This window comes from Denticeps clupeoides, chromosome 2 (assembly GCF_900700375.1).
Source record: "Denticeps clupeoides chromosome 2, fDenClu1.1, whole genome shotgun sequence".
NCBI lineage: Eukaryota > Metazoa > Chordata > Actinopteri > Clupeiformes > Denticipitidae > Denticeps > Denticeps clupeoides.
The window spans coordinates 26664954-26689410 of record NC_041708.1 but is presented as its reverse complement, the minus strand read 5'-3'; the positions used below and the strand labels follow the sequence as shown (position 1 = coordinate 26689410).

At 43.0% G+C, this 24457-nt stretch overlaps 3 protein-coding genes across 5 annotated transcripts in view; 1 reads left to right on the top strand and 2 right to left on the bottom strand.

The window, feature by feature from the left end:
• The window catches only part of map3k22 (mitogen-activated protein kinase kinase kinase 22), a 32224-nt gene extending 30955 nt beyond the window's left edge, over nt 1-1269 (bottom strand). Inside the window, exon 1 of one of the 2 annotated variants that reach the window (XM_028970017.1) lies at nt 982-1269. The gene's annotated coding sequence lies outside the window, so the exon portion shown is untranslated. The remainder of the gene's footprint in view (nt 1-981) is intronic. The other variant, XM_028970018.1, reaches the window with a different exon arrangement.
• A 1064-nt stretch (nt 1270-2333) lies between these two features.
• acaa1 (acetyl-CoA acyltransferase 1) lies at nt 2334-6018 on the top strand. The gene is made up of 12 exons (XM_028970078.1): nt 2334-2631; nt 3039-3132; nt 3235-3292; nt 3383-3462; nt 3548-3590; nt 3675-3773; nt 3874-3954; nt 4442-4632; nt 4743-4922; nt 5013-5068; nt 5161-5306; nt 5387-6018. Exons 1-12 carry the CDS (start codon nt 2476-2478, stop codon nt 5460-5462), a joined length of 1260 nt encoding a protein of 419 aa, XP_028825911.1. The 5' UTR covers nt 2334-2475; the 3' UTR covers nt 5463-6018.
• On the bottom strand, nt 5871-19698 carry dlec1 (DLEC1 cilia and flagella associated protein). 2 transcript variants are annotated; one of them, XM_028970076.1, is made up of 38 exons: nt 19513-19698; nt 19105-19245; nt 18876-19032; nt 18680-18790; nt 18276-18478; nt 17949-18169; nt 16131-16212; nt 15860-15947; nt 15379-15552; nt 14470-14606; nt 14142-14234; nt 13908-13998; nt 13143-13305; nt 12670-12856; nt 12493-12569; nt 12172-12331; nt 11930-12023; nt 11727-11857; nt 11221-11364; nt 11006-11136; nt 10639-10792; nt 10267-10377; nt 10060-10175; nt 9809-9970; nt 9631-9698; nt 9392-9543; nt 9170-9285; nt 9014-9084; nt 8682-8902; nt 8469-8612; nt 8254-8376; nt 7996-8090; nt 7648-7735; nt 7197-7379; nt 6904-7065; nt 6586-6739; nt 6328-6436; nt 5871-6226 (listed from the first exon to the last, which is right to left on the bottom strand). In XM_028970076.1, the coding sequence occupies exons 1-38, from the start codon at nt 19573-19575 to the stop codon at nt 6103-6105; spliced, it is 5001 nt and encodes a 1666-aa protein (XP_028825909.1). In that variant the 5' UTR covers nt 19576-19698; the 3' UTR covers nt 5871-6102. The 2 variants fall into 2 exon arrangements, with proteins under 2 accessions (XP_028825909.1, XP_028825910.1); XM_028970077.1 differs by having other exon boundaries at nt 6328-6433.
• Nucleotides 19699-24457: the final 4759 nt, after the last annotated feature.

Here is a 24457-nt window from a genome sequence, read left to right as displayed (position 1 = left end):
TCGGGACGTCTTTCTACCTGACAGCTCCACCAATGGCCTCCCTCTGTCCTGCGGGGCGCGACCCCGCCCCTGCCCTGCCCTCCCATGGCCCGTCCCATCTGTGCTCCGCTACGCTGATGCTCTTAAGTAAACCCGGTGACTTTAATTTGACATGCAGCAATGGTCGATGACGCCTTCATTCAAACATTTTCCCTTTTTTTTTTTGAATGGCGGTAGTTCGTTTGTACGTACCGACCTGGCCTGCCCGGCCGAGGTCAAATAATCGCTCCAATATCAGGACTGAACATGATCAAGAGTGTCAAAAAAAGGCCGATCTGTGCGCGTTGACTTTGGGGGAATGGACACGTGGAAACCTGGTGCGAGGGAAAGGGCGTAAACCTGAACACGCAACGCACAGGGACGTTCAACCTGAAGAGACAGACACAACGGCGCTTCCTGTCCACGTCCACCACACAGTTACGTGCATGGACAGGGCCCGGCGGCCCGGCGACAAGGCGGGCACCGATGGCCACTTGTGGCTCCTGACCCTGGAACAAATCTGGAAAACTACGCATGACCTACAACGTCCAAAGTCGTCAATTGATCCCGCAAATGTCGCCAATAATAAGAGGTGAACGGCAATGACCAACTTTGCACCAGAATTGTGGCCAGAGCCTAGAAAAGTTGCTCATAGAAACGACGTCGGCGTCTCGCAGAAATATCCGTGCACGTTGAATATTTTGGTTGGTTTTGGAACGCCGAATCCAACCCGCCCAATAAGCACGTTCCACGGCCCGTGGAGCGTTATTAACACGTAACTGAGGGTTCATAAGACAGCCGTGGAACAACTGGACTGTACATCTACTCGGCGTTGTGTCGTTCAGCAGCTGATAGTACGCAACACCGGTCGCCATTAATATACGGACGAGGGAAATGCGCATATAGCCGGGAAAGAAGAAGCAACTTTAACCCCTGTTCTCTGGCGTATTTTCCGGAACTCACCTCGTTACCTGCGCGTCTTCATCGTCTGACGGGGGGAAAAAAAACAGCAGGCGGCCGAATCGGTGCTCGGGGGGCGATGCTGCGCGAAATCCCGCCGTACGCGGAAACCGCGCTCCTCCGAGGCGGCGCGGAACTGGCTGGACGCTCCGCCAAAGTCCGAACGCGGCGCGGCGTCTCTCCGTGGGGGTAAAAAAAAAAAAAGGGGGGAATAAAGCGGAAAAGAAAGTTTCTGCTGTCGACCGTGCGCGGCGCTCGGGAACTGCGACTTTTTCTCTCGGGGTTCTTTTTTTTTTTCGCCCCGCAGCTGCGCTCCAGGAAACGGGTGACGCCGCCTGCGCCGCCGCCGCGCGGGGTCTGCTGCCCTCGTCTGGACCCGCAGAAGGTCGCCGAGGGGACCGCCACACCAAACTTTCAACGCATTCCTTTAAATCGGCGCAAACCAACACAAAATCGCGCTTAATTAACCATTTGTGACGCTCCTCTTAACTAATTTTTTTTTTTTTACAAAAATTACACTGTAGTTTGCAATAGAACATCGTAGCTTTACGTTATCATTATAAAACCTTATCGAGCAATAATTTATGCCGCGTAACTTCTATTACAGTGAAAGAAGGAAGAGTATTTAAAAGAATACACTTCTCATTCAATGTGTTTTCCTCATTTTCATGACTATTTACGTTGGTAGATTCTCTCATGAAGGCATCAAAACAATGAATGAAGGTGGTAGTGGCCTAGTGGGTAAGACACTCGCCTGTGAACCAGAAGACCCAGGTTCAAATCCCACGTACTACCATTGTGTCCCTGAGCAAGACACTTAACCCTGAGTTGCTCCAGGGAGACTGTCCCTGTAACTAATGATTGTAAGTCGCTCTGGATAAGGGCGTCTGATAAATACTGTAAATGTAATGAATGAACACATGTGGAGTTATGTTCTTTACGAAAAAAGGTGAAACAACTAGTTTCTTCGAAATAGCCGCCCTTTGCTCTGATTACTGCTTTACACACTCTTGCCATTCTCTCGATGAGCTTCAAGAGGTCGTCACCTGAATTGCTTTTCCAACAGTCTTGAAGGAGTTCCCAGAGGTGTTCAGCACTTGTTGGCCCCTTTGCCTTCACTCTGCGGTCCAGCTCACCCCAAACCATCTTGATTGGGTTCAGGTCCGGTGACTGTGGAGGCCTGGTCTCCACTTTTTGTTAAGTGCTTAACTCCACATGTGTTCATTCATAGTTTTGATGCCTTCAGTGAGAATCTGTAAATAGTCATGAAAATAAAGAAAACACACTGATTGAGAAGGTGTGTACAAACCTTTGGCCTGTACTGTATAATGGCTAAAGTGATTTGGAAACGCGTTTTGTCCCCGGGCGCTTGCCGTCGTTCGCCCGTGTGAACGCGGACGTCGGTCTGACGGCATCAAAGTCCAACAACCGGACTGTCGTTTGGAACCAGTGTGTTTGTTCCGCTTCTGTTTTATTAGCATTAGTTTTAAATCCGCCATGCAGAGAGTGAAGGTAGTTTTGGGACACGTGAAACAGACCGGTTTCTCCGTCGCTCCGTCTCAGTGCGGCGCGTCTGCTGGGGCGCCTGATGACGTCGTTGTGGTCCATGGGTTGAGAACTGCGATCGGAAGGGCTAAACGCGGGTCGTTCAAGGTGCGCCGTGCTCGGTGTTGGTTCCTTAAGCAAGCAAGCAAGCAAGCAATCAATCAATCAATCGATCAATTTAATTTCTAAAGCACTTTAAAAACAACACAGTCGAACAAAGTGCTGTACAGAATTAAATTCAAACCATAGTTAAAATCTCATAGGATACAATTAAAAACTAGGTTAAAAATGGACATAAAATATCTAAACAAATTATAAAAACAATAATAGTCTAAAAGCCATGGGGGGAAGAATAGAGAAGAAAAGAAAAGAGAACTCTTTAAATCAGGAAGTGATTGTGCCTACAGATTAATTGATGGAGATTTAAATACAGTGTGTGCTGTATATAGAATGGGCGTTTTAGGTCGGTTGCCAAATGCGACTTGATGATTCCTCGTTGTGACTCTGCGTTAAAGGACACCACTCCAGACGAGCTTCTCAGTGCTGTGATCACAGCCGTCCTGAAGGATGTGGGGCTTCCACCTCATAAAGTTGGAGATATGTGTGTGGGTGAGTCTGGAAGCACTTGTTAGCAACAAATCTGATTATTCTACACACACTTGCATTATACATTTTATAGAGTGGTGTTTTCTTTTTGTATTGTTCCAATAGGCAACGTGTTGCAGCCAGGGGCAGGTGCACTGGTGGCCAGAATAGCCCAGTTTATGAGGTAGGATCTCAATAACATTAAATTGATGATAACAAAATGCATGCTTACCATCCAGAATCATTGCAAGTTGCCTTTAATTCCATTTTGAAGTGGCTTTCCTGAGACGGTAACAGTCTACACTGTGAACAGACAATGTTCCTCCGGACTACAGGCCCTGTTCAACATAGCAGGTAGGAGCTGAGCACTAATGCTCAAAGTCACCCTCTGCTTTTGTTTCTGCTGCCCAGAACTGACAGTATGCACATTTTGTTAAAGGTGGCATCAGAAATGGGTCATGTGACCTTGGACTTGCTTGTGGGTCAGTATTTGCATGAAAGATTTGCCAAGGGAAATGTTAATTTGTGAGTGTGATGTTAATCTTTCTTTCTGTCTGGACCCCCAGGGTGGAGAGCATGTCGCTGCGCTCTGTAGGTAACCCAGGAGACCTAAGTTCCAGGTTCATGGATGTAGAGAAAGCTCGCGACTGCATCATTCCCATGGGGTAAAAACATACACAGGAATCACATTACATTCACCAGGGACAATGGTGAGAAATATCTGCGAGCCCTTGAGACAGTGTGGTGAACGGCTGTCTGTTGCAGCATCACATCAGAAAATGTGGCAGAGCGATACGGCATCACCAGGGAGAAGCAGGATGCCTTCTCTGTGAGTTCTCATCAGAAGTAAGCTATCAGTTCTCCCTCCCACCCTCACGCACTATCCTCAACCACGTAGTCCTGTTAAGACAGAAATATACTCACTGTGAGCTACGTATGTGTAGCCGTACACGGTTGCGTTGTTAACATTTGTGCTGATATACTTGCATCTGTACTGTGCGTCGTAATCTGTAGTGTGTACTCCTTACCACCAGGTGTCAGTGTCGAGGCCGCAAACCAAATAAATTAATGAATACCTCTATCTTAAAATTGTCATCTGAGACCCCGGAAGAAAACACAAGAGGAGCAAAACGCCGGGAATTGATTTGCCCCTTGGGGACAAATAAAGTTCTTTCAATTGAATTGACCAACTCGCCAATGTGTGGATTGCTATCTGGTTCTATGACTAGTTTGCTGGACACCTGTATATTTGACACGCTGATGCTGTTTACAGAACACTGGTGTTGTGAATGGCTTAAACCATGTGCTCTTCAATCGGCACGCTCGTCCTCAGGGCTGCAGCGGCACAGAAGAAAGGCCTGTTCGATCAGGAGATCACACCGGTCACCACTAAATTTGTGGATGAGGGAGGCTCAGAACGCACCATCACGGTCACCAAGGACGATGGCATTCGACCTGGCACAACAATGGAAGGGTTGGCCAGACTCCGGCCAGCGTTCAAACCGGACGGAAGCACGACAGCTGGTCAGCGCACTTTTCTGTACAATCACAATCTGCCATATTGTTGTTACGTCAAGTTGTGTGAAATACTTAATTCGCCAGTCAGGGAGAATAACAGCTGCTCTCCCATGCAGGCAATGCCAGTCAGGTGAGTGACGGTGCAGCGGCGGTACTGGTGGGCCGGCGCTCCGCGGTGGAGGCCCTAGGCCTTCCTGTCCTTGGTGTCCTGAGAGCCAGTGCAGTTGTGGGCGTTCCCCCAGATGTCATGGGCATCGGGCCGGCTGATGCCATTCCAGCCGCTGTAAAGCAGGCAGGTTTGTATTCTTCCTTATTTTGTATCAGATTGCGAACAATTTTGTTTTCTTTAAATAAATTCTACTACTGTTTTATATATTCTCTATTAGGTTTGACATTGGCTGATATTGATGTCTTTGAGATCAATGAAGCCTTTGCTAGTCAGGTATGTTTTGCTAGAAATAACAAAATGACCTTTTTTTTTTAAATGTTTTTTTTATTTGCCCATCTTAACTGTGTATGCGTGGCACGTTCCAGGCTGTCTACTGTGTGGAGAAGCTGGGCATTCCCCCTGAGAAGGTGAATCCCAATGGTGGAGCCATTGCACTGGGTCATCCATTGGGTTGCACAGGGGCCCGGCAGGTGGTGACCCTGCTGAATGAGCTCAAGCGCAGAGGCCGGAGGTATGTTGATCGTACGAGTTGAGAACAATAATCAATAGGAATAAGGACAAATACTGTTCTTTACCCCCTCCCCAATTCAGGTCCTATGGTGTGGTCTCCATGTGCATTGGAACTGGGATGGGGGCTGCAGCAGTTTTTGAATATCCTGGATATTGATTGCCAAGGAGAGATATGGAAATTGTGATTTACTGTTTTTGATCACTATACAACAACAGTCCTTAATTACCACTAATGTGGCATATGATGCTTTTAGCGAGGTGCGACTATACTTGAATTCCACAAGTTCAATGTCAAGAATGAACCATTATTGATTTAGGACATATCACATGAGCTTAATGGATCTTTTGGAACAGAATATCTACTAAAAAGTGCCTTGACTTCTAAGAGTTATTCAGAGTGATTTATATAAATGGACACCTCTGGCTTCTGAGATGTCCTATTGATTTAAGGAAGTGTTGCAAGATGTTCTGGAACTTAATAGGATTGCCACCTTGTCCAGTTACTGGCCTGTCAAATTTTGGATTGATCTCCAAGAGTATGTGTCTGAAATGCGGCAAATGTCTGTTGATTTAATTTTATTTTTTATTTCATCACACATTAATACTCAATAATACTAAAAGACAACCGAACATTTATCACTTGTTTCATTTGTACATATTATTACATGTAATCAATTACTTTGAATAAAGATGGAATATCATTGTCTGCTGATCATCAGCCCCACTGTGCAGATATATGAGAACCGGCCCAGCAAGTGATGCCTGTGCCTGTTGTAGCCTGTTCAAGTTGACTTTCTTCACCATGCACCTGCATGTATGTGTTTTTCATCTAAGGAGCCTCTTCCCACCACCTGCAGCCTGAGGGAAGCCTCTCCCAGCATTCCTCTGATGGTAATGATGGCTGTGAACTCTTCCTGGTCGCTTTAGGGAAAGATATTGCATTTATTTGTGGGAATTTGTGGCAGTGCTAGTAAATTACGTTGCTTGGGCATCGTAGAAGCAGAATGATGTCAGGCATGTACCTGGCAGTGAAACAAATTTGTAATGGCTGGCTGCTGCCGGATTGCTTCATAGGCTTCAACACACCACAGTCAGGCCTCACCCTGAACACACCTCTCCCACTCGCCTCTTCTAAGGAGGCAAACCATCAACTGATCACAATAAATTAGTAATACATTTAAAAACTCTCATGACAAACCATCCCCCTTCTTAAATAGAAGTAAGCTGATTTAAAAGGTGCTTTATAGCATGATGGACTTTTGCACATGGCTGTATTTTACCTATAAAGGTGTTCCAGGAGCTGCTGGAGCCTCCTTGGTTATAAAGGTGAACCTCTTTTATCTGCGGCTGGCCCACATGGCAGATGCCAAAGTCCACGTTATCACTTGAGAGGCGTAGTGCTGGCAGGGCCAAGTGGGCCAAGAGTGGCACCATCTAATGAGGAGAAATGAAAATGGTCACCCCACACAAAGGACATTGGAATCTCAATGTTTCTGGTCATATTCAGAAGAAAAAAATTATATTAGCATTTAAACCGTGTTTATATAGCAACAGTGTTCATTCATGGAAAATGCGTTCTTGCTAATACCATGTCTGACCTGAACGCTGTTGTTTGTGAAGTGCAATATGAGTGTCTGGTGAAAACAGAGGTTTTTCTCCCCTGAGTCACCACAGACCAGCGTTACAGAGGGCGGCAGCTCCTCTGGTCGCCTGTTCACATAGTCCAGAAGAGATACGGAAGAGTGGAACCCAACTTTCACCTGCAGATTACATGTTGATAAGAACAATCAGTCAGCAAGACAAGAACAATTCAAGTATGTCAAAGGGATTCCTATATATGAAAGCAATAAAAAGGTCTAATAACTTGAGTTGGACTCAAGTTGTCACACACCTGCATGTTGTGCTGTGGAGGAAGCCGCAGTGGCTGACTCTCTGCTGGCTGCCCGTGTGAGCTGCCAGTTCTGCTGACAGCACGGGGCTGCAGAACGGAGAACGGCGGCTGACAGCTCAGCCTGAAGCACAGTGGCATCTCCGTCAGGTTCTTCAGTTGTATCGTCCGCGCCACCACAGTCGCCTGGGCAACAATGCAGTCGATTGAACTAGCATAGAAAATACGCTCGGCGTGCCAGGTTAAGGTTAAAGGTGTAATCATATAATTTTTGCTTAAAAATGTTATGTTACATATCGGCATTTGATTTGTGTACATTAAAGTGCATAGCCATGTGTTAGACTTGTCCTTAAATTAATCCAAAATTGTTTCTGCCTTTAATCTTTCCTCAAAGCACAGTCTGGACTCATAAAAGCTCTGCTAAAACAGATGAGCGGTTCTCTATCAGACCCACCTCCTTCTGGTCTTCCTCCTCTATTAAATTACTTGCTACTGCCCAGAACTTCAGAATCTTCTCATCGTCTTCCATCTGTACCAACAGACTTCACACACATGCACGCAGGCACACAGTATCCAAATTACCCTCAGTAGCTGTCGCCACAATTCATCACTGCACTGATTCCAAATGCCAAAGCAAACCAGCAGAAGAAGAACACGCGCACAGCCAAAAACGACAAGGACACAAGCGATTCCATTTTGTGCTGTTTACTGTGCATGCAGAATTAGCTCTGGTTGGCATGGCGACTGTGTGCACATGGGACTGAGTTCTCAACAAAGCCAGAAGATGAACATAGTGTCTCACGTGGCTGGCTTCACCGAGGCCTGCAGGTCCAGTCTCAGGGGTTCCATCCTGTAGCCCTGTGCCCGCTCCACTTTTCCTGGAACGCAGGATGCCACCTGGTGCCAGACAAGTTTTTGTTTCTTTCATCTCTCATTTGCCAGACAGTCTCAAAGAGAAATGATTTTCGCTAAAACTGTGGAATGAAGTCAGTAAAAGAGTTCTAGCCAACGAACAGAAAAAGAGGTCAGAGGTGAACATGATTTTGGTAGCATGCCTTACCCTGGAGTCAAGACTCATGAAGCCCAGAGCAAAACCCAAACACTCGGAATCCTTTGGCTGGTCTGAGAGACTGAGGGGGGTGAAGGACACATGCATGATGCTACAGCCCCCTGCTGGAACTACCTGGGACCACAAATGTGCATTAAATGGGACAGTTTTTCCTTGGTTTCAATGCATAATGAGAAAAAGAGGGTAGTTTTGAAGCCATGACATACTATCTGCTGGGGCGTGATGCAAAACGGGTAGTCAGAGGCATTGCCTTCATGAGCTCTTAGGAACACAGAGAAGAGTTTCCTCTCTGGACCATGAACGAAAGGAGACATTATCTGCTCCTCTTCTAAATGATCCCCAGTGGGCTCCTATTTGAAACAATGTTTTAGTATTTACAGTCTCTTCTGAAATAAAGGAATAAACGTAACGATGCTCACAGAATAAACCGTGCTGAGGGAGGAGCAGGAAATCTTGCTGCTGGGGGTGTGGCTTCTATCCCACGTGGGTGGGGAGTTCTCACTGGAGGAAAGTCTTCTACCCACAACCTCATTGCCATCAGCATCTTTCAGAGGGAAGGGCTCCCCACAAGCTACCACCATGTCTAGTAGCTTCCTGTCTAGTGGGTCCCAGTTAAAAGTCTCCCAGTCAACACGGATATCTGGAAGACAACACAAGCTCAAAACCACCTGCTTTTAAATGTCATATTTTCTCTCAGAAAGGTCTGTAAATAAATGATGTGACTTATCCACATTCTTATGAAAGGTTTTACCGTATGGGCTGGTATTGTTCAGGCGCAGAGAGCGTGACACGGTGTCTCCCCCAGACATGTGAGTTCCAAATCTGTAGAGTCAACAGCAAAACCACCCACGTCTCATAACTAAAATGTTTCAGAAAGAATACACAAATATGTTCTTTCCTTTCTCACCTTATGATTGGCCCCTCATTCTGTTTCTCTGGATGTGGTCCAGTCATCTGGAAGTAAAGTGGACAGCCCCTCACTGCCATCTGTACTGGGATGCAGGTTGGCTCAAGATCTCCTGCCTCAAATTAGACGGAACAAACACAGACATTTACCCATCACCACATCCCGTGATTGCTTGTGTGGATTAATTCGCATTCATAACATGACCAAAGTTTCATTTCATACTTTACATATAAGCAGGTCTTGGTAGTCTCCCCACATGTTGGTAAATGCAGTGATGTTTATGGTGTGAGTCTGGAACGGCCCAAGAGTCCCAGAATCTGGCTGGACAAAGAGCACTGCTCCTTTTCCAAGGGATAGCAGATCCTTGACAAAGTCTTCATAGAGGAAAAATAACTCCATAATAAAACAGCATGCACATAAAGACAAAATGTATATATTTGAAGAAACATAAAGTGTTATACCATCATATGCTTTCTCCTCAATTTTCTTAGCTTGTACTGAGTGTAACGGCCTTCTCATATAAATATGCCTGAATAACATAGTAATATTCAATGTGTCAGTATGAGCAAAACCCGTGTGATTACACTTCTAATACTGAGACTAATACTTCTAATACTGATATCTAAATGAGACCTTTACCTAAACTGAGACTCAGAGGGACGATAGGCTTTGAAATATTCTGCCTCAACAGAGAAGGAGGCCGGGATGGCCGTCTCATTGGTTAATTTCAACGTTCTGGTGACTGGGACTCCGAGAGTCAGTTTGTCCCCAAAGTCAAGTACTAGTGCAGAAGAATTGGCACTGAAAACATGACATATGGAGATCAGATGTATAACAGTAATTTTAATAACAAGCATATTGGGTTATCAGAATGACAAAAACCAGGTTACCTATCAGGGAGAGAATAAGAGACAGAGAGGGGCTTTGCTTTTGAGGAGAAATGCAACACTGGAGGATTCTCCATCTCTTTCACTTCACAGACTGCTGATATACCAGTAATCTCTTCCTGTTTGAGAGACATATGAAACATGCATAAGCTTTTATTATTAAAGGAAATGCAGAGATTATTGGCAGCTCAGCATGGAGCAGGTACGTACATCAGTGTGAGCTGTGAAGGAGACCATGACCTCCAATTTGGCTTGAGATGCTAAAGTGCCACTGGCTGGCACAAAGCTGGCTGTGCACAGGGATGCTTGTTTGCCAAAAACCTGATGAAGAAGAATGTGATCCACACCCAACCATTCAATCCCTGGCATTTTTAATTAAAGTGTCAATTATGAGCATTGTGTCTACAATGGCATTTCTTGAAGTGTAACCCACAGATTTGGTGCATTTGAAAGCTATTCATTAATAATTCATTAAAGCCCAGATGTGAGCTAGCTGAAGCCAATTTTCCTGACAACAGAAAAAAAACGTTCACTCCCAAATGTCTGCTGATTCTTGAAAAATGAAGAAATGTGTATTCTGACCGGTCCCCATCTGAAATGTGCAGGTAGTTGGGTCTGGTTGAAGATGGTGACAGTGCTGGTCTCTGGCACCCCGACATAGAGGTTGGGAAACACCATTTCACAGCTCAACAAACACACGTCATGGCCCTGCACGTCACCCTTTACCAAGAGTTTACTGGGGACATAGAAATAAAAAAAAAAAAAATAAAATATATATATATATATATATATATATATATATATATATATATATATATATATATATATATATACATATATATATATATATATATATATATATATATATATATATATATATATATATATATATATATATATAATAATTGATATACATAAATAATTTATATATATAAAGAAGTTCTCTCACCACCCTGTCCCCTCCTTGACCACCAGCTCCAGGTTGCTCTCAAAGTTTTGACAGAGCAGGGCCTTAAAGAACATTTTCACCTTACAGGAGGCAAATGGGGCCAGCAGACCTTCTCTGGGGTCTAGTACCAACTGACATGGAAAAGGACAACTCAAAGAATCAAACTTTCATTATACTTAGTACTGGGCAATGGTACAGTCATAGTTGAGATGTACCTGACCACTCGTGCTATGCTGATCGAGGCTCCACTGTGCCTCTAGATGACTGTGGTTGATGATATTAAATCTAGAGTCAGTCTCTTCTCCCAGTCCCATCAGCCCAAGATCCACACTAGGCACGTCTATGGTGAGCTCTGGACCCTTACACCCAACACACCATTGAGGAATGATAAGTACTTGTACTTTTTATTAATTGCTATTGACAGACCACACTTAACATACTTACAATCATATAACTCTAGTAGTAGCCTAGTGGGTAAGACACTCACTTATGAACAAGAAGACCATAAAGTCTCAGGATCAACCCCACTTACTACCACTATGTGCCTGAGCAAGACACTTAACCCTGATTCTAACCCTACTTAACCATACAGATTGTAAGTCACTCTGGATAAGGGAGTCTGATAAATGTTGTAAATGTAAATGTAAAAAGAATATGCAAGAATATGTGTAAGGGCTTTCTTGCAATGAGTCTCTACAGAGTGCAGAGTGTCTCCTCCAACCTTAAATGTTGCATTGATGTGCAAGCCCAGGGGTTGTGGGTAATGCTGAACATGGCAGAATAAGACAGATGAAAAGTGCTCTGGTTTTCCTCCAGTGATTGCCAGGCTCAGTTCAATAAAATCGTTTGCCACTGGAAACCAAAGGACAACTTAACAGAATGCATCTTTTTGAGCACATTTCTCATACCCCTCAGTGGTTTTACCTATTTCTCCAGTAGGGGGCTCCACCTCCATGGTGTGGCAGTCTCTGGTGCACTCCCATTCAAAGCGAATGACTGATTTGCTGTGGTTCCACATCTAAATTATAAAAGCTGTTCTTCTCAAGGACATAATTTATTTATAATATAGAATAATATTTATTTATTTATTTATTTATTTGGAATGGGTACTTGTATCAAGCCACATTATAATTTTATTTGAATTTTACAGAGTCTGTTAGAGTTACCTTGAATGTCTTGATCATGGTAGTGTGGACATAGATTTCCTCAGACAGGATTATGGTGCATGGCTCCAGGAGGACCTTGTAGGGTTCGGTAGAGCCTTTCACCTCCACCTCCATCACCACCTCACTGCACATTTGTTCTGTTTCTATTGTCTGAGCTGCTCTGTTGACCCAACACAAAAATAAAATGGGATTAAAACATATTGATTTTGTACCATTTGTACTACATTTATTCATATTAATCTTATTATTACATCAGTCTTTACATCAAGATAAGTGGAGACAGTGGAATATCCTTGAGCTCTCTCTGCATTAAGGCCTTACCCTTCTTCAGGAACTTGTCTGGGTGGCTCTCGGGCATTAATTATGACCAGATGACATAAGCTGTGGTAATCAATCAACTGGGGAAACGTAAGTAAATATGAGTAAATAGGGGAATATGGCTGGGAGTAAAGGGCTCTGATATTAAATGTGTGGTAGAGAGTGTGTGTAAGTAAGTACCCGCTGAGGGTGGTAGGTGAGCAGGAACTCATGGTCTTCCAAAGGTTTCAGAATCCCTGATGCGGGGCTGATGAGGAAAGCATTGTCAGTGGCTATGTGACGCTGGATGTAGGATAGGTCTGCGCCTTCTTCATGCTGCTGCAGGATGGGCTTCATGATCGACCAGTGAAATGGCAGCTCTATGTGGCTTTACAAAGAATGACATAACAATATTGAACAAACCAATGCATAGTCATGTGTTATACATATACAAAAAGTGTAATTGTTTTATTTCTAGACTGAGCCAACACTGGAGACAAATGCATGGGGTCTATAGTAGACTGAACAATCAGTACAATGCAACAACTTAGCTGAAACAAATTTCCTTTTATTTGTTCAAATTTCACTTCCTCTTCCCTGATTTAACCATTGAAAAAAGGACAAGGATCATCACTCTGTGGTTTATTTTGTAAGCAAGCAATAAGATATCTCACCCATTGTTTCTGATCACCATTTTTTTCCTCAGCACAGAGTATGGGTTGGTTGAACCGAAGCGTACGAAGTGGTTGGCAGTGACATCACGTAACTCCCCAACAGCAGGAAGGTCCTCGCCACCTGTCACAGACACCAGGTCCAACGCAATCATCTGTCCCTGACCTGAAAAGTGTCACAGAGGCACATATTTTTTATGCACATAATTTACTTTCTGTATGTATTCTACCATTCACATTTAACACATTCCGACAAACTTGTTCTAACATTAGATGCCAATCTTAATTAATCTCACAGTGAAAAGCCACATTCCTCATCACATGTTTCATCACATGTTTCATCAGCAGTAGATTGATAGTGTCCACCAATTACTATGACAAGTTCCCAGCCTCTGCACTGTCTTATTAACAAGGGACACACCCATTCACATGGCAACAATTCAAAATATGTTGCAATGCATTCACTGTATGTTGTACTGGTATAACTACGCATGCAAACAAATAAAAATCTTGAATCTTCTGAATTCAGAGCTAAAAGTCTCCAAAACCTGCAATGATGTTGTTTTTACAAAAAAATATTCTTTTTAAATGTCTCTTTCAAACAGATTTTGTAGGCATGGAAAAAGATATTCTTACATAGAATGTGGATATGCTGTTTTGTCTTGTATATATGTTTAAGCCATCTGAGCCATTGCAGTAAATATATTCAGGCTGGCGCTCTGGTTTAGGAAGAAATGGGTATTTGACAAGAAGACACTGTCAGCATACCCTGCAGGGTGATATGTTTCACATGGCAGTTGTCACAAACGATGGTGAAGTCCTGAGAAAAAAGCTCAGCTGTGCTGGGGAAAAACACAACCTGCGGAATTACAAAAAAAATTACAATGTACCAAGCACAATGAAATTCTTACTTGAGAAAGAATTCACTTGTTATAGATAATATAGAACTATGTCATAGGTGTGGGCATGGCTGATGGACTGCATGTGTAATCATAATCTCACCTCCAGCACAGTGGCCTGTCCAGGCAACAGCTCAAAGAGAGAAGGGCACACAGCAAAGGGCAGCCCCTCTGCATAGCTGGCCTTCACCACAGACTGCGGAGAGAAATGCAGCATTACGGTTATTATGGTATTAAAACATAGGACATACTGGGAAATGTGAGCTGAATTACACTGGAGAAAATAGACAGTAAACCCTCAAGATATTATCATTCACTTCACTTTTAAACTCAGTTTTCTGCACCTTTCTGCACTGTTTCAGTTCCTAGGGACACCATGAGGCTGTTATTAGGAAAGCGTCCTGGTTTTGATACAGGCCCAGTGATCTCACCTTGAGGTCGAATGCAGGCCACTGTTTTCTGGGCATGATGCAGAAGGTTCCAGCACTGAAGCCCTCATTTTGGCAAAGTACCTCGATGAACTTCACACCCCCAACCAAGCAGTAGCCACAGTCCAATTCAGCTGGCACTAAGCAATCACAGTGGTAAGAGAGACTCAGTGAGAGAAGAGCTTACATATTGCCATTTATGCATAATGATTGTTCATTTGGGTCCTGCGTAGTCTCAGTCTCCTCAGGTGGACGAATGCTATTCAAAATTTACATTTACATTTACATTTACAGCATTTATCAGACGCCCTTATCCAGAGCGACTTACAACCAGTAGTTACAGGGACAGTCTCCCTGGAGCAACTTAGGGTTAAGTGTCTTGCTCAGGGACACAATGGTAGTAAGGGCAAAATGGCATGTTAAAGTTATTACTGTAGTTGTAAAGTTTGTTATGGGTGACCCAGAAACCATGAAACGTCAGATGGTGACGCAGTAACTTTTCACCAGGGTGATACTGAGATCATGTTTCAAATTACTAAGCTACACAGACGGCATAATGCAGTGCAAACAATGTTGAAAGGGGTTCAGTAATGACCGTGTAATAATACTTTAAATAGGATTATGTAAGCACAACCTAAGGGCGCTTAATAATAGGTCACAAAACAGCAGAACTTTTCAAATGGACTCAGGCTCAAGCTAGAGTACAGACGTCTGGGCTCTTACACTCCCTGTCCTTATGGCCCTAACAGGTGCAATGGTGCATATAAGGTGAATCAAATATATGGGTGTGGTGAACTCATAAGTCTAGGCTTATTGCTTGACATTCTGTGACATGAAAAATCTAATTTTGTCACATGCCATTTGTCATTTATGTGTTGTACAGTTAGCACTGTGCAATATTTGTTGACTCACGTGTGAGTATAGGCGGGGGTCGCCGGGCTTCCACTGGCACAATGAGAGGCTGGCAGGAACGAGTCTCCACCACAATGAAGTCCTCATAATCTTCCAGTGAGTCTGGGGCAAAGCGAACTGTGTACTGGCAGCACATCCCAGCTGCTACAATTCCTCCTTCACCAGGGAACTTTCCTATGAACGTCCAGGTACAAAAAGGGAAACGTATATAAAAAATTTATAGAAATTAAGAATGTTTATCGTTTCAAATTGCAATGCTCTTGTGTTTTTTTCTTCATTGTTCATAAGGCACCAGTTGGTGGTGCCATCTCCCTGTTTTTATGCCCAGAAACACTGGAAGTCCCCACAACACCAGAAGCACTAAATAACATTGAGCTCAATCATCTCAGGCATTTAACCCAGCGCTGAGTGTAAGAAGTGACGGAGCCACAGGAATGAGAATGGCCTGTGTTTTAGGGCGGGTGAGTGGGAAGGAGCTCACCCAGGCCGATGGAGAAGTAGGGGCTGGCGGGTGGGATGACACGCACATGCTGGCTGATGGCAGTCATGTTTCTCAGGGCTATGGTGGTCTGAAAGAGAATGCGTTCAACTAAGCGCTCGACCGTAAAAATGTACAGAACTCATGCTGCATGTAACTATGGCCACACCCCAGCTTTCAGAAAACAAAGGAAGAAAATGCCTGCTTTGTTTGAGATTATAAGAGGGTAAATTCTAAAGAGAATCATTGGTCACAAATGAAATGTTTAATGTACCTCGTAAACTTGTCCCACGCTGTAGTCTGTGAAGAAAACCACAGCTGGATTGGCCAAGAATATTGGAACCGAAGCCTCAGGCCTGTGTCAGCAGAACAGCAATAAAGGTTTTTGTCATGCTGGTTTGACATGTCGAGGCAGTAGATCTGGAACGATGGCCGGACATGGCGTGGAAGAAGGACACATACGCACTACATCACAAAACAGGGGTTTAATACATGGTGGACAGGACAAGGGAAACATCACCAAACAATGACTCAAGGGCAAACAGACACAAACAGGGCAGCTTTATACAATCATACACATGCCATCACGTCCTCTACTCAGCAACACATGTAATATGGAGGACAAAAAAAAACACTGGAGTGCATGGTGCTGTTACGGATCATATGGCAATATGGCAGAGTGACTAAGAAAATTAAGGTAAGTGTGAAAAAAAGGCCCCATTGTGTAACCACGCAGACATTCACCGGATTATGCTGTCACGTAGGCAAATGCAGCTGATTGCAGGCCAAAAGCCTCTTGCACCCTTGCGGTGGAATGTGCAGCAAGACAGGAGTATTTAACCAAGACAGCAAAACTAATGTCTAACAGATAACAACAAAACCTTTAAAGCCGTATGTTTAAGCAAATTACACCTAATATTTTATGGCCATATATTTGCCTGATGACAAATCTATTGTGTTTTGGGTTTGTAGATAGAATTAAACATAAGATTAAACATAAGATTTTAAAATATAATATGAATAATAATTTTAATGGTCATATGATTCTGTTGGCTGAGGACATAGGCCACCCCAGTAACACAGACTTGCAGGGCGTTTGACAGTCCACCATGATGACCTGTGTGTTTTATCAGGCTTGTCTGAATACCTTTATTCTGCCCTCTTTCTTTATGAAGTGCATGTTTGAAGGTTTGAAGTGCATTTTCTTTTATAATTCACAGCTCAGACGAACGCAACAATAGCACCACATGCTTCAAGCAGAAGCAGGATTTGTTGGTTAAACACACCCTGGAGACCATGAAATATGGCACAGTAATAGTGGTCAAATGGGTGACATAATACAGGGCGTAGAAGCACTATTGCAAAGATCACATTTCATACTGGTAAGCTGCACAAACAGCTGGCTGACGCGTAAAGAAGTGTGATCAACCGAGACGACTCTTTAATGGCCAGCCTATTATGCTTGGAAACCAAGGGTACAACATCAACAGGCCATAAAACAGCATATACACTACAGGCCAAAAGTTTGGACACACCTTCTCATTCAATGTGTTTTCTTTATTTTCATGACCATTTAAATTGGTAGATTCTCACGGAAGGCATCAAAACTATGAATGAACACATGGCCAGGTCTCCACTTTTTGTGAAGTACATAACTCCACATGTGTTCATTCATAGTTTTGATGCCTTCAGTGAGAATCTACCAACACATTGAAGGAGATGGTGTGTCCAAACATTTGGCCTGTACTGTATATATAGGTCAGGTGGATGTGGTGGTTTTTCCATTCGTATTCGTATTGGGCACAACATACAAAACCAGTTGCGGATGAAAGAGAGCTCGCTGCCATTTAATACTGGCCGCTGAAGGCGTAGCACGAGGCCATGTGCCATGCAGGCGCCAGCCCAGATTCAGGTATCGCTGCTACAGGAGGTAGTTTTGTTGTAACAGTAAAGACGCTTTATATTGAGTCTACAGACTGCCAACAGACTGCTGTTTATATTGTTGCTACGCAACAGGGAAGGCAGAAGACGCCTGTTCCTAAAAATCTGTTTATCGCCAGTAAAGCCAATAAACAGACACGGCTATATGTACCTCTCCTCCACCAGCGCTTCGTTCGCTGCGGCCTTGCTCTCTTCCATCTTTTTGGACAGGATGAGGGACTTGCACCCTCTCTCGGCACTGGGCGTCAGGAAGCGTGGGTTTCGCAGGAAGTTTTGTCGCTCTTTGAGCTTCAGCACATCTTCCCTTTCTTCTGCCCTGCGTTTGGTATTTGGCTGTCGCTTCCATGATGATTTACGCACAAATGCGGGTTTCTGAACACACATACAAGCAAATTATAAAACTGCGAGTAAGAAACATCTCTATAATCATTTGGATATAAATTTGTAAATTTAAATTTGATCAGTTTTTTTATATTACCTGGCTGGGAGTAGGAAGGCTTGTCTTGGTGCCGTACTCCTGAGAGGAGGAGGTAAAAGTCATTGTCGTCTCCGACCCATCCAGCAGGTTCTGTTCAGCTCCCCCTTGAGGTGAAATCACCGCAAATCCATCATCCTGGGGCAGGTTGCAGGTATGTTTCACGTATGAGGTGGTTGGGTTGGCAAAACCTGGTGCAGACTTTCCTTCAACATGTCAAGGAGAACAATGGCACAAGTATTTTTTTTTCCCTCTGTGGTATGACTATTCATCAAGAGTATATATTACTGATTACCATTACTATTACTCAACTGTAAATAAAACCAACCGTCACTCAACCAGAGAAAAGCTGTTTCTGTTCAGCACACTACCAAATTGCACTAAACACTGGGAGATTCTCTGCTGACCTTGTGGGGGCTTTCTGTACGGAACCTGCTCTGTTATGTAGTCCTCTGGGCAAATCAAATGATTACTTTTCAGAAGATGGTTGTCCACACAGCACTTGAAGGCTGACCTGACTGGCGGCAGGAAGACGTACAAAACATCACATGGTGAGTACATTACATCCCTATGCTGCTTGAGTTCGTGTATTTTGTACTCTACCAGCAGGAAGATCCACTTGATGGTACGACCCTCCCAAATCCTCCAGCATTCGTGAGCGGGTTCGCTCCTCAGCCGCCGTGGCACGAACCCTGGCCTGAACGATGTGTTTCTCCAACACGTCAGCATCTCTCAGTCTCTGACCGTATTCGGCACGAGCCTGTACAGGACACCCAACTGCTGTGAATATTAATGAGTTATAATGCACGTGAACTAACGTGAGCAGTGCTACCTTCTGAAGCTCCTCCACGTATCTGTCTTGGAAGCGGTTTCCTCCTTGTCGTGACTTGGTCAGGTTAGCCACAGTGTCCTTGCCGATAACGTCTGATGTGTAGACATCTTTGAAAATGCTTGCCAGTAGATATGAAATCTCCTAGGAGGACAGAGGACAGAGTTATGGAGTCATCCCTCTGCTGGGGATTATAAAGTTTATCATCTAGATATATATATCATCTACAGATAGATAGATAGATAGATAGATAGATCATTTAATTTTTTTTATTAATTTGTCAGACCCAATATTTAGGATTGATATAATGTGACCTGTAACCTGGTTTATTGACATTACGTCAACGTGACAGATTAATTCAATTTTTTTATTCTTTTTTTTTTTTTTTACAGTGCAGTGAGTTCTGCCGACCTGACTTTCTCCCGACGCTGGTCTGTGTCGATCCATGGGCGGATCAGAAGCGTTTTCGAGCATGGTCGCGCCGGGAAAGAACACGACGTAATATAAATGAAGTGGTTTAATACGCCCTCCGCCAGGAATGGATATCAGCGAAGCTGCGATGCGGGTTATAAATGTTTCTGAACTTGAATCGCTTGCGCTGCGCCGCCATTGTTGTTTCTGTAACCACGGAAACAAGGAGCGCTTAAAGGGCCGGCTCCCTCTAAAAAGAAAATATTTTTTTAGTTTTCTTTTTAGATTGCCTTGCATGCTGACTGATCAATTATAGTTGTTGTGTGTCAATGTTTCCATGCAGAAGCTCAAATATTAACAAATCAAAATGCCTTTATTGTCACTGTTATAATTAGCCTACATAGATAAAGATAAATAATATAAAATTTCAGAATGCAAGAATTAGACCCTAATAATGCAACATTTAATATGTAAAGAGATTTAAAACAAGACATATATAAATTAACTAGATTTAAACAGCTAAATTATTAGTTATTAATTAGTTATTGCACTTGACGCATTGCAATGACAGATATATCATACTCTCCACATTAAATAAACGCAAAGCAGTGAAAGTGAGGTGATCGTTGAAGTGTGCTGTCCTTCATCCTAGATCAGTCTCTTAGACTCATGCGTCATGCTCTGCATCTTCATCAATTCAAATACCAAAGTTGAGGAAGGCTCAGCCTCCTCCTACCTCAGATCTCTCATCACCCCTCACTCTGCACCTCCGCCTCTTCGATCCTCCAGCACTGCTCGACTGGTACCACCATCTCTTACTAGGAAAGATACTCTTACTAGGAGTATCTAGATGTCTGAACAGATCACTTGACTTTGAGGATCACCAAAGATTTTCAAACACAAGCTAAAAACCTAAAAAGGGCTTTTACGTATACTTACTCTGAGTTGTTAAGTGAATGGTGTCACCAGATCGGTCCTAATGAACCAAATTAGGGATTTCAATGGACATTTTAAAGTCGATTTGGATTAGAGCGTCTGCCAAGTTCTGTAAATGTAAATGTTTCTCATGTGGATGAATTCCATGGTGCAGTAATTAATGGACAATCCTCAAGACATCATCTGATTATGGGCTCAAAGCTCATTAAAGGTCCTAGAGGATATATAATTTTTCATCAGTGCCCTAAAATGTTTTTTTGCAGAATGATGAAAAACGCATTTCCATCGCAATGTGGTAGGAGACCAGTGGTCCTAATGATTTATATGGTTGCTGGAGGAAACATCTAGCATGGCCTCCTGAACATTCTTTTAGTGTGATTATAATCGGGCCGTGGGATTTCAGATTGGCAGCAAATCCCTCCATTCCATCCCGCAATCTTTCTCAGTTTCGATAAATGTGCCTGGTGTTTGGACATCGGTACCAATGCCATACAGTGCAACACAAGCACTCGTCCTTTCATAGCATCAAGCACTTATTGTCTTGAGCCTCCACTCATTAAAAGAAGAATAATGCTTCTTTATAAATGTAAGGTTCTTGGCACTTTAATAGGGCTTGTGATGGTACGTAACTAAGATAGTGAAAGTGAAATGACTGTCATTGTGAAACACTGCAGCGTAGCACACGGTGACAGAACGAAATGTGTCCTCTGCTTTTAACCATCACCCTTGGTGAGCAGTGGGCAGCCATGACAGGCGCCCGGGAAGCAGAGTGTGGGGACGGTGCTTTGCTCAGTGGCACCTCAGTGGAACCTTGGTGATTTGCGGATTTGTTTCCTTTACCCGCAAGGCCACCACTGCCCCAAGAGGAGCCACCATGGCAGGATTGTTCAGTCTCTGCTGTCTCAGCATCTTTTTGTTTATGCTATACAGGTATGAAGACCAGATATGGACGGCAAAGCACTGGTGTACGTCTCTCTGGAGACAAGCGTCTTCTGGAAGCTCTGAATATAAAAATGTATTCAATTATTAAACTGTCTAACTGTGGGAAAATTACTCTGTTATGTTTACTGAAACATCAAACTTCCTGTACATACAGTATATACGCGGCTTCCAACACATACACCAAAACAACGAAGAGCTGCACACACACACACACACACACACACACACAAAAAACCCATAAAAGAACCTAAAATGTATCTGAATAGATCAGTTTCATAGCACCCTGCTACAGATACCTGGTCCACTTATTTGAGTCATTATTTGACCGACATCCGATACATTCCTGCACCAAACACAGATTAATATTACAAGCCCAAGGAGGGACTTACGAGAGACATTTGTTAAGCGTAAATGCAAGATTAACTTGCTAATATTGCACATATCAAATAGCAACAAAAGCAGATGAAATTTGCCGGGTCCTAAGAGCCAACTGGTTACACTTTAATAAAAAAAAAAATTCCAGAAAGGAATAAACATGGAAGTGCACAGAAACGAAACCTTTTGGCATGCATGCACACTGGAAGCTACTTTAATGTCAGTGTGAGGAATCTGGACGTGTTTGGCTTCACCCCTGCTCATGTCACCACACGCCACAGTTTGAACTCAGGCCTGTTCCTCAGTTCCACACACTAGCGTGAGACAGTGAGCAAGGGTGTGCCAGGGCTTCAAACTCACACATGCTGAAATATGCTTGCAAAATATTCTGTGACACACACATACACACACACACACACATATATAGTACAGATCAAAAATTTGGAGACACATTTTCTTTATTTTCAGGACCATTTACATTGGTAGATTCTCACTGAAGGCATCAAAACTATGAATGAACACATGTGGAGTTATGTACTTAACAAAAAAAGTGAAATAACTGAAAACGTGTTTTATATTCTAGTTTCTTCAAAATAGCCGCCCTTTGCTCTGATTACCAGAGGTGTGGACTCGAGTTACATGACTTGGACTCGAGTCAGACTCGAGTCATTAATTTGATGACTTTAGACTCGACTTGACAAAATGTAAAGAGACTTGCAACTCGACTTGGACTTTAACATCATTGACTCGTGACTTCACTTGGACTTGTGCCTTTTGACTTGACAAGACTTGCTGTTTCCCAGAAAACCCAAATATTAAAACGTATGTTATTACCGAACGCTCTGTATCTTTCAATGTCTGTGTATATGTGCGTCTGTGCGCGTATTTGCTGTCGGCAAGACATCCAATCAAATTAGATCCACGTTGTTTTGAGCCAACAGCATCCATCCAATCAAATTACAGGACAACCAATGCAGTGGAACTCTCAAATAACGCGCCAGTTAGACAAAATGATACCAAACATAGTTTCGTTCGGATATAAAAACTACGAGGTGGTCAACAAAAAACGAACAGCAGTATGCAAAACATGCGGGTCGAAGATTACAGACGGAGATGCAACAACTTCCAACTTCGTTCGACATTTGAAGTTGCACAAATACGGTAAGTTCTGAGTGAATGCTAACGCTTATTTGCTAACTTTTCTTTGCTGTGTAGTTAAATCAGTGAGGCTGTAAACTCACTGTTAACGTCGCAAACTGGTAATCTGTCCACTGCGAGTTCACTCCCTTAATTTGTACACGTATTAAAGTGATTTTTTAAAACCTGGTAGGATGAGGTACTTATACATAACATTAGTCAATGTACAGTATCGCACACAGTAGACGGCGGTCAGCAGCAACGTGTATTTTAGCCACCAACAAAGACATACAATACATACATATTAGTGGTGGGCCGTTATCGGCCCAGACTCTTTATCGGGCGATAAAAACGTGCTGCGTTAATGTGAGACTCTTATCTGCGATAAAAAAAATATCGCCGTTAATCTATTCACAAAGTTGGGTTGGGAGCTGGGTTATACGCAAGCTATTGTGCCGAAGTTAAATGGTTAGATTTATAAGTATATTTCTTCTTTCTTGTGTCTTTTATGTTCTTATTTTCTAAAGACTTTTATTTTGTTTTTGAGACCTGGTTCAGGTCTCTTGGACACATGGCGTGAGCTGTGAGAGGTGCGTGGGGTTTGTGTGCAAAAATTTATTTCTTTCATTTTAATTTATGTACATATTAGGAATATTTTGCATGTGTGTTATTTTGTGAATATTGTTTTTATGTTCTTTTAATACTGTATATTGTAGAGAGAGGTGCAGAAAGACGCGATGTTATGACGCGACCTTGCTTTTTGTACAGGTATGCAGTATTGTAAATTGTGAATGCTTTATGTTAATGTTCAGTTCTCTTGGACACATGGCGTGAGTTGTGAGAGAGAGAGGTGCAGAAAGACGCGATGTGTGTCGCGATGTTCTGACGCGACCTTGCTTTTTGTACAGAATACACTTTGCACAGAAAATCTCTTGGGTGTCAGCTCATCATTTGTGGTTCAAGAAATCAAGAAATCAAAACGTTCCACAATGCAGAAGAAGAACCGCTACACTATGATGACTTTCACCTTGATATTTTAGCGCGGATGTATACCTAGCCGAATTGCACTGTAGGGGGCGAGAACGAGTCTTCGAACTGTGAAATGACCACATCAAACGTGACGTGGTAACATGGATGCAGCTATTTAACTGAATTAACAGTTGGTAAACAAAAGTACATCTTATTTTCCACTTCCCGCGGTTAAGTCTGTTATGTTCATGTATTTGTTACAGTACAGGACAAACTGCTGTGGAACTAATTGAAATGCAATATGTCATGGAAATACAATGTTAGCACTTTTTGTTCGAATAATTACAGTTGCACTTGTTTTTTCAGATGCGTTTATTCCGTAAAGCAGTGGTTTAAAATGAAGAATATTCTTAAAAAATATGAGTTAAATATGCAATATCAGTGCAATATCAGCACTATTTATTTCTGCAGTTTCAATTGCACTTGTTTAAATAAAACAATAGATTTTAAAAGCATACACGATCGGTGAAAATATATTATTATTGTGCGGTTGAAAAGACTTGAATGGACTCGAAACTCAAACTGC